The sequence below is a fragment of the Bombus pascuorum genome, chromosome 2 (assembly GCF_905332965.1).
Source record: "Bombus pascuorum chromosome 2, iyBomPasc1.1, whole genome shotgun sequence".
Classification (NCBI taxonomy): Eukaryota; Metazoa; Arthropoda; class Insecta; order Hymenoptera; family Apidae; genus Bombus; species Bombus pascuorum.
In genome coordinates, this window is record NC_083489.1 from 3,444,603 (window position 1) to 3,461,871 (window position 17,269).

General features: G+C 38.7%; 2 protein-coding genes across 15 annotated transcripts in view; both read left to right on the forward strand.

Moving 5' to 3' along the window:
• Positions 1-1,070: 1,070 nt before the first annotated feature.
• On the forward strand, positions 1,071-4,305 carry LOC132916227 (vesicle-associated membrane protein/synaptobrevin-binding protein). Its single transcript, XM_060976042.1, has 6 exons — positions 1,071-1,339; positions 2,236-2,391; positions 2,537-2,643; positions 2,784-2,945; positions 3,028-3,129; positions 3,227-4,305. Exons 1-6 carry the CDS (start codon positions 1,282-1,284, stop codon positions 3,389-3,391), a joined length of 750 nt encoding a protein of 249 aa, XP_060832025.1. The 5' UTR covers positions 1,071-1,281; the 3' UTR covers positions 3,392-4,305.
• A 3,188-nt stretch (positions 4,306-7,493) lies between these two features.
• Positions 7,494-17,269, forward strand: part of LOC132916217 (glucose transporter type 1) — a 32,513-nt gene continuing 22,737 nt past the window's right edge. For 6 of the 14 annotated variants that reach the window (XM_060976011.1, XM_060976012.1, XM_060976014.1 and 3 more), the window contains exons 1-2: positions 7,495-8,191; positions 16,457-16,796. Coding sequence is in view for 1 of the 14 variants with exons in the window: in XM_060976021.1 (XP_060832004.1) it covers positions 16,776-16,796 (21 nt within the window). In the remaining 13 variants the exon portion in view is untranslated. Of the gene's footprint in view, positions 8,192-13,913; positions 14,126-16,456; positions 16,797-17,269 lie in introns of those variants that run through there. The other 8 variants (XM_060976005.1, XM_060976004.1, XM_060976009.1 and 5 more) reach the window with 4 other exon arrangements.

A 17,269-nucleotide genomic window follows, 5' to 3' on the forward strand; every position in this document is an offset into this window, starting at 1 on the left:
TTTATATTTTCTTACTATTATTAAATTTATAATTTTTTATCTTTTTAACTTAAACTTTTAACTTAAACTTTTAACTTAAAAAATGACATTTTGTTTTACAGCTTTTATTGCTTGAATTGATTATAATTATTTTAATAATAAAAAGTAATATTTTAATATTAAAGTAATATTTTAATAATAAAAGGTAATAAAAGTACCTACAAATTTTATAGTTAATTTTAATTACTCGAAATAAATCACAATTTTTTTGCGAAAATGTGAAATGCTTCCTCAAGCTGACGCCATATGGAATTTTTGACTTCACTCGCACGCTTTGGTCTATGTTTGGTCTATGCTTTTGGTATACGATCTGTCATACGACTGTGTTTGCGGTATCACTTGTTTCAAGATGCATAAAATCATTATCGCTTTTGTATCATTTCCAATGTTACCGATTCAGCATAGAACAAGATTACGACACTAACAGTGGTCAAAATTAAAACTAAGTATGACTATGAAATTACAATGTTTTATATCGTTTGAGATACATGTAGCTGTATTTTGTGCATGTATTTTGAAAATGTTTGGAAATATATACGAATATGACTAATTCTTAGTGAGTTATACAAAGGTATATATGATTAGTAAGTACTAGCGATACTTCCAATTAATAATATGCAAATTTGTAAATATAAAAAATCTGCATATTCTAATAATTATTACTTACTAGAAATGAAAGACTCATCTCTAAAAAAGGCAAACATGAGTGTTATCTTAAGATTAGCTTAGTTTCAAAGACGAGGATAAATTACTTACGCATTAAATCACCTAGTAATATTCTTTAAATACAATAACTGATAATAATAAGGATTTATCATGTTGTTTCATGTAATAAAGATCGGCATCAATTAAACAGAATCGGTTTGATCCCGGTAATTAGGAAATAGTTCCTACCGACGATGCTCTGGAATTCTATTTATGTAGTGCGTCTTTTCGGCATTCCGAGTTTCGGGATGTGCAAAAGTAGCGAATATGATTACCGCGGTAACGTCTGTCCGTGACGTAACGGCTATACTCTTGATAATTTCCGTCGTGACGCATGCGTATTCGATTCGGAGCAAAAATCAGAATTAGTTCAACGGAATCCCGGAAAGTAGCGAGAGTGTGAGATACGGCGGTGCCGCTGTATAAAATCATAAGGAGCGTTGATTAACCTGTCAAGACGTGGTCTCGTATCGTTATTTACGCGGTCAAAGGTGTTGCGGGTAATCGTTCGTAGGATTCGGTCGGCTTCCAGACAGGATGGGGAAGCCTGAGCAAATTTTAATTATCGAACCGCGAAGTGAACTGCGATTCAAGGGTACGCTTTAAACGACGACTCATTCACTTATATTCGGATTTTACTTGCACATTTCCTCCTTACTTTCACTCCTTCTCTGAGTTTTGTTCGATCCATGACTGGCAGGCGCTTTGTTGGTTAGTTAACACGAGCTGCACACGGTGCGCTACGTTGTCAAGATGACGTAAGGTTGACTCCAATAGCCAATTTTATTGTATTTTCATTTATAACCAAATAGGATTACGTACGACGACCCAGCAAAAATCATCAGCCTTTTCAGTTGTACCTAACCCCATTCGTCGTACGTCATTCGCTGTCAAAGCTAAGTGTAGTCACGAAGTCACGATTCAATTTTCAGCCTCCCCTCTCACTTCTCTTTTCCTCTAACTGATATACAGTCAGCATATTCGACGAGTTATAATTCTATGCATTTATTTTTCTTACTACATTTAATTTGTCTCTATGCTTTCCCAGACTTTTTTTCAATAAAATATAGATTTTTCATATTTATGTAAACGGCATATATGGACGTCTATTTGGCAGGCAAATTTGTTTGCATTTAACGCAATTTTAAAAATACGTACACATTGTAAAAATACCGGAAGAACATTGTTTACAACACAATAAACATTTTTTGTTGAATAATATTTATGAAGGGATTGGTAATTTATATAGTGTGGTTTTGTAAATGGAATATGAGTATATAAACAAAATATAGAATGTTGTTTATAATTATATGCATCATTACAATTATATCATTTTAGTATTTCGGAGTGTATAAAAGAACGCAATGTAGACAATAATATGACTAATGCATATATTTTGCAAAAGCAGTTATGATTGCTCTTTGTTTATATAATCTTTGAATAAAAAAAGTAATAAAAATAATGTTAAACATTTCTTATGTTATATTTTAGGTCCTTTCCTAGAAAGAACAGTCACATCGTATATAAAATTAACTAATCCATCGAATCAAAAAGTTTATTTTAAAATAAAAACAACTGCCCCAAAGAGGTATTGTGTACGACCAAATTGTGGGTATCTTAAACCAAAGGAAATTTCACAAATAGCTGGTTAGTATTAATTCGCAAATCAAATTTACATATTACGATTGACTTATTATATAATCACAACAATTGTTAATACGGATCTTTACTAAAGTTCAAATTATTTTTATTTATGAAGAAAATGTAATTCATTATGTATTATATTTTTCAGTGACTCTTCAACCATTCGATTTTGATCCAGCAGAAAAAAATAAGCACAAATTCATGGTGCAAGCTTTAGTAGCTCAAGATAACGACGATGAAGAAAATCCTGATATGGTATGTAATATATAGCTATTAATCTGTTTTCAATTAATATTTATTTTTAATATTAGAAAATATTCATTTTTATTGGTTGTTTTTTGCGTTAGTTTTATTCCTGCCTTGTGTGAATTATAACATCTAATTTTGTTTCAAAGTGGAAAGGCATAGATCCAGAACAATTGATGGAATCCAAGCTAAAATGTGTATTTGAAAATCCAGTAATTAAAACTTTGGCATTTGAAGCAGTTAAATCAGAAGTTACTACAGATAATGGTAAAAATAAAGGAGTTGGTGATTTTGTTAAGTCATCACCAAAGGTAACAATTAATATCACTTTTAGTTTTAATGCTCCTTTACTATCGCTTATTATATAAGTAAGCGATATGTTTATTTTATCAGGTCCCTGTAGAAACAGAGGAAAAATTGATAAAAGCAGCGCAAGAAGTTAATCAGCTTAGGGAAGAAGAGAGTGCCCTTAGACAGGAAAACCTCCAATTGAAAGTAAACAATTGAAAAATATATTTGGCGTAAATTAAGTAAACAGATCAATAATCTTAATAAGAAGGTCAATAAAAAACATACTAATTTTTATTTGTAGGAGGATTTGTTGCAATTACGAAATGCCCTATTGGTTAACGAGGCTACGTTAGCCACCAAAAATTTTAACTCGCAGAACAGTAGCGAATCGTCACCACCGGTTACCAGCATCCTCATTGCTGTTGTCATGGTCATACTGGGATATGTGCTGGGAAAAATGATCTGAGCAGCCATTACTTTACCGCATAACTTGGCACATCCCCTCTTCCCCTGTGTTTCTTAGCCTGCCCCCCTGCTACCATATACCACGTACTGATCGCAGAGGTTGAAAACAGTCATCGTATTGTTCATAATAAATACTATAAACATGAACGGATAGTGGTTTACAATAATAGAATTATTCGCTGCAGGAGTGTGCTTCTATTCTGGTAAAGCGACCAAATTCGAAATCCTTTTTTAAGAAATAAACACTATACTCGGATGGTATATATCGGGGTGTAGATGCGGGAGATCCTATGGATAAATTTTGTTATTGTTACGTATCAGAAAGTACCATTAGTTTAAGTAGAAAATTATAAATAAAAACTAAATACTATATATCTTCATGTTTATATATTACTTCTGTTCTCACATTTCTTATAAAAGGATTCTCGCTTTACAAATTCGCTTGCGGCTGTGTCTTTGAAACCATGTTGCCACTAACTAAGTTATATATGGGACACGAAAATTTATGAAATATAATTCTTTTAAACGAATACATTCGATTAGAAAAAAAAGAACTCAATTGTTTCAAGAATTGTGGTGTATCCTTAACGTAAAATGGAAAAAAAAACAGGATGAATTCGAATACTCTTTTTTTGACATTCTAACAGTACTTAACAATCACACAATGTAAGATTGTACATAATGTATTTTAAGATAATATATTAATGTCTAACGTATATAGTCAGGAGGGGGAGGGGGGCTGGCTGATCAGTAGTGGTTCATGATTCAGAATTTGGATATGCTGGCTCTATCCATCAGCAATGGAATATCATTTAAGGAGTTGATGCATTAAAGTTTTGGACGCTTCAGTGTATTTTTATTTCTTTATGTTTATCTTATAAAAATTCGAAATAAAGATATCTCGGATGTCACATATGATGAAAGTTTTATATTTTAAACCTTTCTGCTGGTAATTGTGTTTTCGAGTAATTTGAAGTGGTGCATGGTATACATTGATATGGTACCGCCTAAAAATGTTGTCATCGCGAATCATATAAATTTAACTATATAGATGTGTGTATAGTGTATATATACATATGTACACACACATTTATATAGTGGAAAATAGTTTATAGATCGTCACGTAACAAGTAATATCGAACACATCAGAATTAATTATTACGGGTGTGTGTATATCTATGCACTCACATACAAATATACATACGTATACATATATATAATACTCATATATCTGTGCCTTAGAAATAGAGACAGCAATATAACATACTTATGTTTTACTAAAGTTCTATTGTTCTAATATTTCCTGACTCTATAAGGTCTTTCCGACTCTTTTCGATAGTGAACATTTGTTTTTTTAATTGTAAAATAGGGATAAACTATAATTACATTGTCAAGCGTAAATATTTAAACTTTTATTATTTATAGACGGCATTATTTATAATTTCGAAGTTATATGTATATATATATAGTTTTTTCATCATTCTTCGAGTTTCTGATTGAGAAGTTACGAGTTCTCGATTTTTCAGATATTTCAAAAAAAAAAAAAGAAAAAAAAAAAGAAAAAGAAACGAATTATCAGTAACTGGTAGAATGATGGTGTATGTTTAATGTAGCGCAAATTAAGTTTAACAGGATACAACGATTTTTTCAGATAAAAATTGTCGCATCGTTTCATCGTTTTACACATCTTTACAGATTACGGAGCGTAATCATTATAAAATTCTCTCTGTTATATTCTCGTGTTTATAATATAATTAAATAACGATCGTCCAGTGTATCGTCTAAGGTACAGGTATAAATTGCTTTTTCTATACGAATATACGAGGCACGTAAGAAAATGGTTTGAGAATTCTCCTCTTGCCAGGTGCGTTACAGCTTTCTTGAACGAGCAACTTCCTAAGTTCCTGTTAAATATGTTATTTAAGATGATAAATACATAAATCCACTCTACTATACACCAGCACAAGTTGGAGTTTCGTCCAAGAGAAGAATTTTTTCCACACGATTATTCCATTTATCGCTTGAATTCTTGATCCATTATGGAGTGTCTCACGATCAATGTTACTACGTTATTATCGCTGTTGTAGAGAAGATATAACGATACATAGAATTATGATATTAATAATACGACTCGGGAACGAAACGAATAGATTGTCATTGTGTACATAAAAAAAAAAAAAAAATAAGAACAAAATAAAATATGGCTGAACTTGTAAAAGTTAGAAAACAGTCACGATTGGATAAATATTATATATACGTATACCTAAACGATAATTTCTGACATACTGCGAAATAATTGTTCCAAACGAATGTAACATTCGATTTTCTTACTATACACGTTCAATAAAATTACGTTAAACAAGTTCAAGTAATGATGTACTTGTACTTTAAATATCGTCGATCAATTACGACGAGGGTTACTCGATATCGCATATTGTTAGACCGGCATAAATATAGTTTCGAATCGATCGGGTACGCGAGATAATTTTATAGATGAATTTTAAACCCTTCATTCCCGAAAAATAGATACGCGAACCAAAGTAGAGTAGGTCAACTTATAATCAGACTACCTTCTCGGGTGCACATGCACTCGCATACTTTCTCCCTGCGCGACCATCGAACGGAAAAAGAGAGGTGAAAGAGGGTAGTGGGGAGAAGAAGGTGGAAGAAGATATCTCAGCCGAGAAACGTAAAGATCGTTAATCGACCAATTTGCAAATTTTACTCTACTTCGTCATTATCCAAATATCTTTACCTAGCATAACGAGAAAGCAAATTGCAGCGCCATACTTATTTGGCTGAACGACCATATCTATAAATATATAGACGTAATAACGCCATATTTCTATACGTCAAGATAGGAAATTGTAAAGATCAGCGTAAACGCTACATCATTTTGTATACATAAGAATATTCGACGCTCGTCATTTCGTTATCTCTGTGTGCATCGTACGAACATACGCGCGTTTTTTCTTCCGCGATAACACCTAAGTCTAAGACGGAAATAATTCTCACCGTAACGTTGCTAAAAGCGAAATTCGTAGTACGCTATCGTCGCCTAAGATAAAACGGAACATGAACAAGATTGGTCGAGCGGAACTCGAAGAATAAAATTCGTTCACTGGACACGTGACTTTCTTTAATGGAGCTCGTCAAACGACACTCACCATAGCGAGACGTTCGACTGCGAACTAAGGTCGGACAGGAGGACTTGGTCGGCCTGAACGTGCAGATAAATCAGGATCGGGGAAAAGGGAGGTGGATGGCAGAGAGTGGAGCGGCGGATACAGCGCAGAGCAGCCTGATCAGGGTGGCGGCGGCAGTAGCGACTGGCTATTGATTTCAAGGGCTTCCTTAACCCCCCGCTTTGCCGCTGAGTACCCGACAGCTTCAGGTCACCCCAAAGGGCTCTTGGTGCCCGCGACTAAAACAATTCCATACGTTTACTCCCACTACTGGTTCGCCTATTCTATACCTTTCGTCCGGCCAGCTAACCCGTATGCAACTCGCGCAAGCCTTTCTTCCTCTTCCTGTCTTCAATTTCCGCAATCTACGGAGTTGGAACAAACGAGACATCGTTTAAACGAGCGACTAGATTCTTCTAAAACGATAGACAAACGTTGAAAGGAAGAAGAAACGCGTCGAGACTCGGTCGAACGTCAAATTTGAAGATAACGCATGCAGATGGAAAGACAAAGAAGGATAGAAAGATCGATTACCCTGTATCAGATTAGAATTCTTTCAGAGGGTACTCGATTATATTTCGCGTATCCGTGAGACGCGATTTGAACGAAAAATTAATAGAAGGGATCTGCCTTCGATCGTAAACCGTCGGTTGAAGCGAAAATAGGAAGGAAGGGAGGAAGAAAGCGAAAAGATATACGATAGGAGAACACGCACGAATTAAAGGCGTTCTTCAAAATTTCGCGGTTAAGTGGCCGTTCGGTGGTAAATGGAGACGCAGATAGGTGCGGGGGTGTATCAGGAAGCGACAGTGCACGGAGTCGGAAGAGAACGGAGAAGCGAAGAAGAGAGGGAAAAAGAGTAGGGATAACGTGGGGATCCTGGGTAGACGAGCACCCGTGGTGGTTACGGTACTGTGCGAGTCGGGCCGAGCGCAGACGGATCGCGGGGTGAGCCGTCGCTCGGCATACGTCGAACTAGGTGCCCCGCGTTGGGGCGTCTCCTGCCATCGAGCATCGGTGTCGTGCAGTCGATCGGGGGACGACCACCGCCTTCTTCGAAGTCACTGTTAGTTCCAGATCGTATCGGACTGGATTGGAACGGAACGGAACGGTGCCGCCTGTTCACCCGTTAATTCCCCATCGGTGTGTCAGCGCAGACACGGCGACGACGATGAGACTACGACGATGGTACTCGTGGTAGCGCGGCCACAGTGCGTCGTGGCCAGTGCGGGCGTCGGCATCGTCGTCGGTTGTGCACGCGATCGGACGAACAAGGAGATGGTGTCCCCGGATCGTTCGGAGGAAAGTGACTTGGTTGCTAACGCTACTACTGTCAGTGCCGCGTCCGCGTACAACGTCCTCGACGTCGTCGTAGCCGCTGCCATCGTCACCGCCGCCGCCACCACCAGCGTCGTCCTCGCCACCGCCACCGCTGCCGTTACTATCGCTGCCGTCGTTACCGCTACCGCCACCGTCAACGCTGCCGTATCCACCATCGCCAGTCTCGCCACTGCCAATACCGTCGTTTTTGACGCCACGAGCACGATTGCTCTTGCTGCCAACCAGGCTTCCAGCGCGACTCTTCGGACGGTCTAACCACCCCTATGTCCCAAATGGTGAGTGTCCATCGAAATGTTTCCATTTTCTATAGTATCTTTTCCTTTCTTTCGCGAGTCGAGCTATCTCAGCTCGAGGCTTTCCTTTCCTCCTTCGAAACCACCCTTTCTTTCTTCGATGCGCTTGTCCTTTCCTACGGGAGAGGAACGTACGGATAGATTCACGTTTGAGTGAGATAGAACTAGGAAGACGGAAGAGGGAGAGAATGAGACGGAAAATGGAAATAAAGTATGCAGACAGAAATCGAGGCACAAGGAGAGAAAGAGAGAGTGCGAATGCTGTGTTGTATATGCGAGGAGGAGGAGGAGCACAGGGAGGGAGAGAGAGAGAGAAAGAGAGAGAGAGAGAGGTGAAGAACGTCACACGAAAGGGTGGAAGGAGGGAGGGGATGACGATCAAGGATAAAAGGAAAGAAGCGCGAACGATATAAAAGATTTTATTTGTCTCTCGACGTTTCGTGTATGCCGTTGGAATAGGATTTCTACGTGTCCTGTGTTCTACGATCGTCGTGTCCCGGCGACTCGACTCCACATAACCTCCGTCAATCGATAATACAAGACGACGGCACCCGCGGCGCTCGGCAAGATCGGCCTAGGAACGAACACAACCCGCGTTCCTGAGTCGAGCTACCCTATCGATGAGCGTCGTCGATATTTCTACCCTTTCTCTACCTGACATTCTAGTAGCACCTGGCCTTCACCGATTACTCGTTCGATTTAAACGTTCACGCGATGAAAAGCGTCGAAAGTTGGTACGAATGCAATCCATTTGTTCGTTTCGTTGGGCGGTGAACGACGATGTTCTCCCTTTACCTGCCCTCCGACCGTCCACGCACAGGCACAGGATATATCCTGTTCCTCGTTGGTTCGTCGCACGGTCTCAACCTCGCCCATGTTAATTGGCGAGGATCGATTTTCCTAGAAACGATTACACGGCCGCGGCCTCACGGTCGTTCAATCGCGCGTTCGGGGCCCAGGTTTCGCGTTAACGTCGAAGCGAATACCTCGGAAAATCGGGGTTAACTGGTCGCTGAGATAAAGCGGTAAGAGACGAGGTATCGTTGGTTAGGAACGAAGGTAACGAAGATCTGGCGTCGCGACGAAATCTCGTTCGTACACCTGACCGCGCCGTTACCTTTCGAACGCCATTTGCGTGCCGAAATGTAATAAAACGCGTTTTTTTACCCCGTATAGAATGCGCGAATGCGCCGCCGGCGATATACGCGCATACTTGCATATATCTATGTACGTATATGCACGTATATAGATGGGTATACGTATAACGCGTTGCGCGAAGCGGATGAATGAATGCTGTGAATAAAAGTAAGTAGGTTAACGAGAACGAGATCGTCCGTTCCGAAAAACGCGATCTCTTCGTCTCGTTTTTTCCTCCGCGTTCTTTCCGCGCTCTTCTTCGAATCGTTACTGTAAACCGTGGCTCGTGATTTTGAAACTGGACCTATCATCGAGACGTTATCTCCAAGACGAAATCTCCCATAGGTCTGTTAAAACGAATCGAACGTTGGCCACTTGGACGCGAACGTAAAGGTACATTTTCTCCGATTCTTCTGTATACACGATTGCAAACTGCGCCCCATTGTCGTATTGTTATCTACACGCGAGCTATAATACTGCCAGGCCGGGGAAATAATCGTACGTATCTAGTTTCTGGTTCGAATCAATGTTTGCAATTGTGCTACTTGGAAATATACGGGCCTCCGTGGAAGCGTTTTACGCGGTGGCACGAAATCGGTAGAAAAGAACGCCTTCGCCTATCGGTTTTAACTTCTTTTCTCATTATTAGATAACGATCGGAACTGTAAGGCATGCCTTCCTTTCGCCGCTAGTTTCAACCGACCGTGTACCCGTTTCTCCAATCGTCGTTCCTCGCTTTCGTTTATATAGATACTCGGATCTTTCATCGAATTCGACAGATCGATGTCTTTCGAGCGTCACCGCCGTGAATTCCAATATCGCGCTTCTGTTCTTGTTGAGATTTTTAAACTCTCTGTACGCCCGATAAAAAACTGTTCCTTCTGTATCTACCTTCGTCAAACTTTTATGTATATATATATATATTCAATGGTGTCACGCCGCGACAAAACTATGCATTCGTGCGTCATCGGTTTGGAGTTGCGCTATGGAAGCGCTGAATGGAAATTGTTCTGAAAAAGTTCACAAGTACTACGTGAATTAGTAACGATTCATGACAGACATTGACGGCATAATTTTCATTTAGCAACCTGCGTTCTAAAAAGTTCTTTAATTCAGTAAAGTACGTACAAGAAGTAATCGCGTAAAGAAAAAGAAACTGTCAAGTTTTTAGATCTGTCGTTACTTTTTGTACAACTAAGCTAACGTGATATGCGGTCAAATATTCTAACGTGACACGTCGAACGTTCTTACCTACGAAAAGAAAAGAAAAAAACTTTTTAAATACAACGATGTTTTCAATTTTGAGTGTACAATGTCTAACTGCTCGAGACAGAATGGTAAAATATACCATTTATCTCTTGCTCTTTCTTCATCGATAAAAGCACACATAACGTGTGCATATGTGTACATGGTTATGATACATGCATAGGTAAAGTGCATATTCCTTACGTGCATATGCATATCCGAGCGCGTGTAGTATACACTGACTGCTTTTAGTGCGCTAAGTGCACGGAGCGCATACGATAAAGCGTGTGTACTTTTCTGATTAATTTAAGGTAACGTTCCCATCTTTCGAGAACGTAAGGCGTAATTCATCTTGTAGCTGTATCGAGCCGAAGAAAACATCGTGGCGAAGACAGAAAACGCAACTAACAATGGGCGATTAATTTCGGAACACACCAGCAATGACACATAAAAGATATAACTTAGAAAAAAAACGAAGCTGGCACTCCGCTGGGGGTAGCCGCCCACATGCTATATTTATTTTTTATTTTTATTTTTTTTTTTCTTCACCAACAAGATATAACACTTTACCAAATGTCCATAAGGACAAATTGTAAAATAACCAAAATAAAATAAAAAAAAAAAACAAAAAAAATCAGCAATGACACGCTTCAGACTCGAGTTGTTACGCAATATATATTGGATTAAGACGATTTAAGTCATGGGATTTGTTATCAAAATAAAACAAGAGAAGATAAAATTCTAAAATTCCTTCGTTGTAAATTTATTTTATCTACTCACATACGTGTACATATGTACAACGATATCTTAATGTCTTAACTTTCAAACAGGCATTAATCATCGTTGGATATGTCCATTAATAAATCTCGCTCTCAACCATAGTCGAAAAGTTGCTACTAAAAAGAAGTTGAAGATTCACGGAAGAAGCGTAACTCGACGAGCGTACGTTCGTGACCTACTTCTCTCTTTTACGTTTGCTTGATCGATTACACCTGTACATATACATATATATTTTTTTTTTCTGAAAGTAAAAATTTTTATTTCCACGACTACCATCGTCCATTCTCATATTTTCAGCTAATCCCCTGTTTCACTGCAACCGAAATTAACATACCTATCTTATCTCCGTCGAGCCTAATGACGATTTTCCTTGCCTCGTTATTTCCCACTTTTATCGCTAATCGCTATTTCCACACGCTGTGCGGTTTAATGCGTGACTAGATGCTCTACCGACTATTTCGTTCCTTTTTCTTTTCATCATACGTTCGATGGAAATCAAACGAAATGTACATACCTGGTCTCTCGACAAACGGCTTAACGTTTTCGGATTTACGTATATGGCGATGACGTTATTACGTGTACAGATACATACGTATAGATATAACGTATAGTGCAAATCCCCCGAAGGACCTGCTGGCGATGTGCCAATCCTAAATGCACCCTCGCGTCGTCTTCGTCGCAATGCCAACGTCTATGGTGCAGAAATGAGAAAAGCTTGGCTCCTGCCGTTTCGCCAAGCGCATCTCATTGATCCATTTAAATCACAAGCGTCCGGAGACGTAAGTATGTGTGTCATCGTGAACGTTAGATATCACCAGATAACCGAGAGTTTTCGCAGGATCGGTTCTAGCATTTCTTACCAATCTCGACTCGATCTTGCCATTAAAGTCGATATCGTTGAACAGCGCTGAGAGAACTATGGAATTATTTTTTATTCCACGAGATTGATGTTATAGAGTTACGAGAGCGTAAATATCATCTCGCATAATCCGCTATGTGTCATTTTCCAACAGAGATTTCTGGAGGCCAGCGCAGCGTAAATACCGCGAATGTAGGTTGTGCACCTGTTACTCGTTGAAACCGTTTAACAACAAACCTTATTTGGAAATTTTAACGCAACTTTCAGCCGGTTATATGCTTTTTAGATATAGAACGCCGCGTTATTACACTGCGAGCAGTCGCGAGTGGAAATTTCGCTCGGTACGTTCCACCGTCGGTACTCCTTTCCTAGTTTTCTCTGGTAGAACCGCGGAACGCGATAAATTTATTAGAACTTTTGTTCAGAATCGTTGTAGAATCTTGTATTTATTTCTGATACGATTGTATCAAAGATTTCGATTAAGGAAGTTTAATTATTTGTCGTTTGTTCGCTACTCTAAATTTTATCAGCTACTTTCGCAAGTACTTGTTCGTTATTCGTATGTATTTTCATGTTTTCGTGACTAATAATGCATCTACGTTGATATACTTTTATTAATTTTCTATATGACTGGAATTTTCTTTGGTCACGAGAAACAGGAATATTATGTAGTCGACCGCAGTTTCTTGCTTTGATCTCATGATTATAGACCAATCATTGTTATACATACGTAATTTACTACTAATATCATGATAATTATATAATATATAAAGTACAATAATAAAGCGATAATAAAATAAGATTTAAAGCATGTAGATAATAGAATAGAAATATGTACACGTTCCAAGGTACACGAAGTTATAGAAGGTTACATTCTTTATATAACTACAATGTAATAAAGACGTACTAAATAACACCTATCAATAATAATGATAATATCTTTCACATTCTTACCGTTCGATTCATTTTGTCGTTATTGACTTTTGGATTGTAAAAGCGAATTAAGAATACACCTGACAAAATAGATAAAGAAATTAAATTAAGTATCCCCACGATGATACGATAGCGAACAAAATCGCGTTGTTATTGGGTAGCAATAAATTTACGTAATTTCATAGATGATCCGGTATGACTCGCGATACGTTACCTTTACTACCGATAAATTTCGCATTTCGTTGGACGGTGAAAAATGTCGAGCGACATCATTCTCCGTTTCGCAACGAACTTTTTGCAAAACATACACGTACAAACACGAGGAAAACAACTGTCTCGAAGGAACTAGGAAACGCGACAAACTCCGCAAACTCGATATTTCTTCGTTGAACGAAGATCTATCGATCTCTGGTGACAAACATTACGCTTAAAAAGAAGTTGGGAAAAGAAAAGAGAGAAAGAAAGATTCACGCGCGTTCCGTATCTCGGTGTCGCTGGTGTTTAATCTTTCACAGTAGATGCGGACAGCTAAGGTACGGCGGAGCACAGAAGTACACAAGGAACTGGTATATAAAACTCGTTGAAAAACTGGACAACAAGGCAGACACGTAACAGACTGTGAACAACGACGGATAGATTCCCTCGACAGATGGGACAAGGACGGTGAACGAAAGCGATCTGACGGAGACACAAGCGGCAGAGGAGGGGAGAAAGTCTTTGGATTTCGTTTAATCTTCGACGCGATACACAGAACGTACGCGTTAGTAGTACGCGACTCGTCGACTAGTACTGTCGTTCCTTTCCGTTCGCTCGTCGCTACATAAAGCGGCATCTGTCCGGTTTGTCCTTGTGTTACTTGAAAATATTTCAAGAACGTGGTGTTTTGTGACGAGAATGCTGGTGAACGTTACCGAATTCAACGTCATCGAGGAACTAGATACAGTCGAGATTTTTGATACAAGGTGAGCGATTGAATGTTGCAGACTGAAAATACGATAGCATCGAGATCGTTGCATATCGTTCGAAAGGCCATAGGTTTTGACAGAGTAATTATCCGAGTCGGTATATATACACGGAAAGAGAAAGTTAAAGGATTTCAGTGATCTTTCATTTAGAGTCGTTCGTTTAAATTTTACTGTATATTATTGTTGTCGTTAATATTCGGACACTCTTTAAAACAGAGTGACTTTTTTAAAGTTTGATCGAACGAGTTGAGCTTTTTTGAGAAGTTGAAATTACTTTAGTAAATTAGTTGCTTAAAAAAAATGTCGGAGAAAAAACGATCGGTAGGAGTTGTGAGAAGAATAGTAAAAGTTACTGTTTACAATTTTTTATCCGAATCTGTAATGAGAATTCAAACAATACGTTTTGTAGATTTGCAGGATCGAAGCAAAAACAAGCGACAGGCATCGAAAGATGTAAGAATTTTAAGGTTTATTACAATTGGAGGAAAATTGCGAGAAAGTGTGATTTTCGTCAGCTTTAACGTTGTCTAGGTCGTAGCAACGTTAACCGATTCTGAGCATATATATAACTGTTACAAATCTACAAAACGTATTGCTTGAATCGTCGTTACAGGCTTGGATAAGAAATTCGTAAAAAAAGAATTTTGATATATTTTTCGCAATTCTGACCAATCGCCGCGATGTGTTGAAAATTCGTTGTTCGCGCGTCAACTAGCAAACTAATTCGTCTAACGTTTGAAAAAGAGGTCGAATCATTCGTTTCATCCATTTAAAAAAAGTTTTCTTGTTTTTAGAGAGCGTGTGAATAATAACTAGAATGACTGTACCTACATACGTATAGACATCGATCCTAGACGAATGAAAAATCAAACGTGTCCCTGATTTATCTTTTAATTATTCCGTTACTTTGTTTACGTTCATCGAGTTATTTATATATCGTTGATGTATCGACCCATAATAAATATACATAGATCCGTGTTGGTTGTTTCCATAGAAATCGATATAAGTCGATCGAACTAAACTCGCGCCAAACTATAATTATAACGCTTTGATATCTTTACACGAAACGACGAAATCAATTATTTTTACTTTATTCGTTTACCTTGCTCGTTTAATTTCATTATCGGAAGGGAGAAACTTTGCAAGCGAAGCAATTAGCAAGCGGAGTTATGTCGTTATCGCATAGAAGCAATTTAAACGCGCGTTCGACGTTATTGCTAATCAGAACGCTACCGAGGAAGAATCACTGCTATTCCGTTCACCGGCTATCAAACGCATTCCACGCGTGTCTATCACACGAATTTATGTCGAGTCGATTTTACACATCGTCTCGGTACGTCCGAGTTCTAGGACGACGTGCCGTGAGAATTCCGACTCGGTGCCCCGAGTCGCCAAGCAAGGTCATATTGGAAATTACACTTGCAGTCTGTAATTATACATTACTCGGCCGTGTTTACGACCGCCTTTGTGCGGAGACGCATTCACGGTTTCTACAACAAGCGTGCCATCCTTTCCCTGGCATTCAGGCAATTTCACCACTCGCATTCTTTTCATTCGTATACCAGCGACGAATGGACGCTACAAAAACCGTGGTCGATCAAAGGGGGAATAATTATCGTCAACTGAATGCTTCTTCTTCTTATTCTTTTCCTCGATTCACCATGTTTTTCATTTCTTTCTCTCTGTTATTTGTTTCCTTGGTTTTTTTCTTTCGTCTTAGAGACGACCGAACTACAAGATGATTTTCCTTGAGATCGGTCAGGTAAAGAAGAATATTACGCAATTTTATCGGAAAATAGTTTGACGCATAACCGTGGATAAACACTATTTGTTACGTGTCTGATGGTAGCTAACGATATATCTTTACAATGTACGGACGAGGATGCTTACGTTTCGCTGGAATACAATGTTCGATTCGAATTCGCCCTCGTCGATCTATCGTATAGTTGTGTTTTTACGACGGATTTTGTTATAGATATTATCTTCGTAGAATCTTAGATATTTTATACATTGCTCGGAACAATTAGAGGATCGTTTTTCATTTTACTTTGGTTTTTCCAGCCATTCTTTGTGTCTGTACAATTCTTTGTAATTGTATTAAAAATTATCTTTATTACAATGCCGCATGAATAATACATGAACCGATCGAGTGCATAGAATTTACATTCATTGTGCTGTTCCATTAAAATTTTCATTCTGTCCGCTTAGTTGATGTAACAGTAGCGTTCATAGTAACGATCCTCTATTGTCCGGAGCAAAACACGGTTACATTTTATCGTCTAAAAATGATTGCCGATACTATTACATCTGTTTTCTTTGTTTTCACAGGTTCACTTAGTGTATACCGCCGTCTTATAGTGAGTCGAAAACAATTCACGATCAAAGGAAGGACGTGGCTCTTCGGTACTCGCGATACGTCAGTGATTGTATCGCGGTGGAAATCCCACTGATTCCTACGTTTACGTCCGTATCGTTCGCGTTTTACCTCTTCTACCCTTTGATCACGTGGTCGAGACGTTGATCGACCTGTTAGAGAAACGGCGATTGTCTCTGCCAAATTGCAGGAATCCCGAGTGGCGAGTGGTCTCGCGACTCGAAATCGAGACACGAGAAACGTCGTGGCGTGATAATATCATCGTCGAGCACGATGGCTTGCGAATTCTCTAAGGTGAGTCGAGAATGTTAACAGGAAAATGACAAATAAAAAGAAAAAAGAATAAAAGAGAATAAATACACATCATTGTTCATAGTTCGTGCACGTAAGCGCTTGCCAATTTATCGGCAGTAATATTTCATAGCCAGCTAATTGTTTCGTAATTACCGAGTATAACCTATTACTCCTACTTCTCGAGATTACGAGATTACCCGTTGTGAGATTACGGTGTTAATTGATCGAGGCGAGATGCGATTCAATGATTCCGTAATCGGTTGCAACCAAGCCAGAATATAAGGATGTTGCATACCTGTCATGCGGCTACGTGCAATATCCTTCGCTTCTAGAATTTCTGTATCACTAAACGCTTCGAAGTGCAGCGCACGATTTCATCGGCGACTCGACTCTCCCCCTCATACTTATTTATATCTTTTATTTTTACCCTTGTATTTTATAAATTATGCGAAACGAATTATACAGAATGATTC

Bases quoted from the DNA above. Each gene is read 5' to 3' on its own strand.
- LOC132916227 (XM_060976042.1), top strand. From the start codon at position 1,282: ATGGGGAAGCCTGAGCAAATTTTAATTATCGAACCGCGAAGTGAACTG. The intron at 2,392-2,536 runs GTTAGTATTAAT...TATATTTTTCAG, and splicing joins GGAAATTTCACAAATAGCTG to TGACTCTTCAACCATTCGAT. The intron at 2,946-3,027 runs GTAACAATTAAT...TTATTTTATCAG, and splicing joins TTGTTAAGTCATCACCAAAG to GTCCCTGTAGAAACAGAGGA.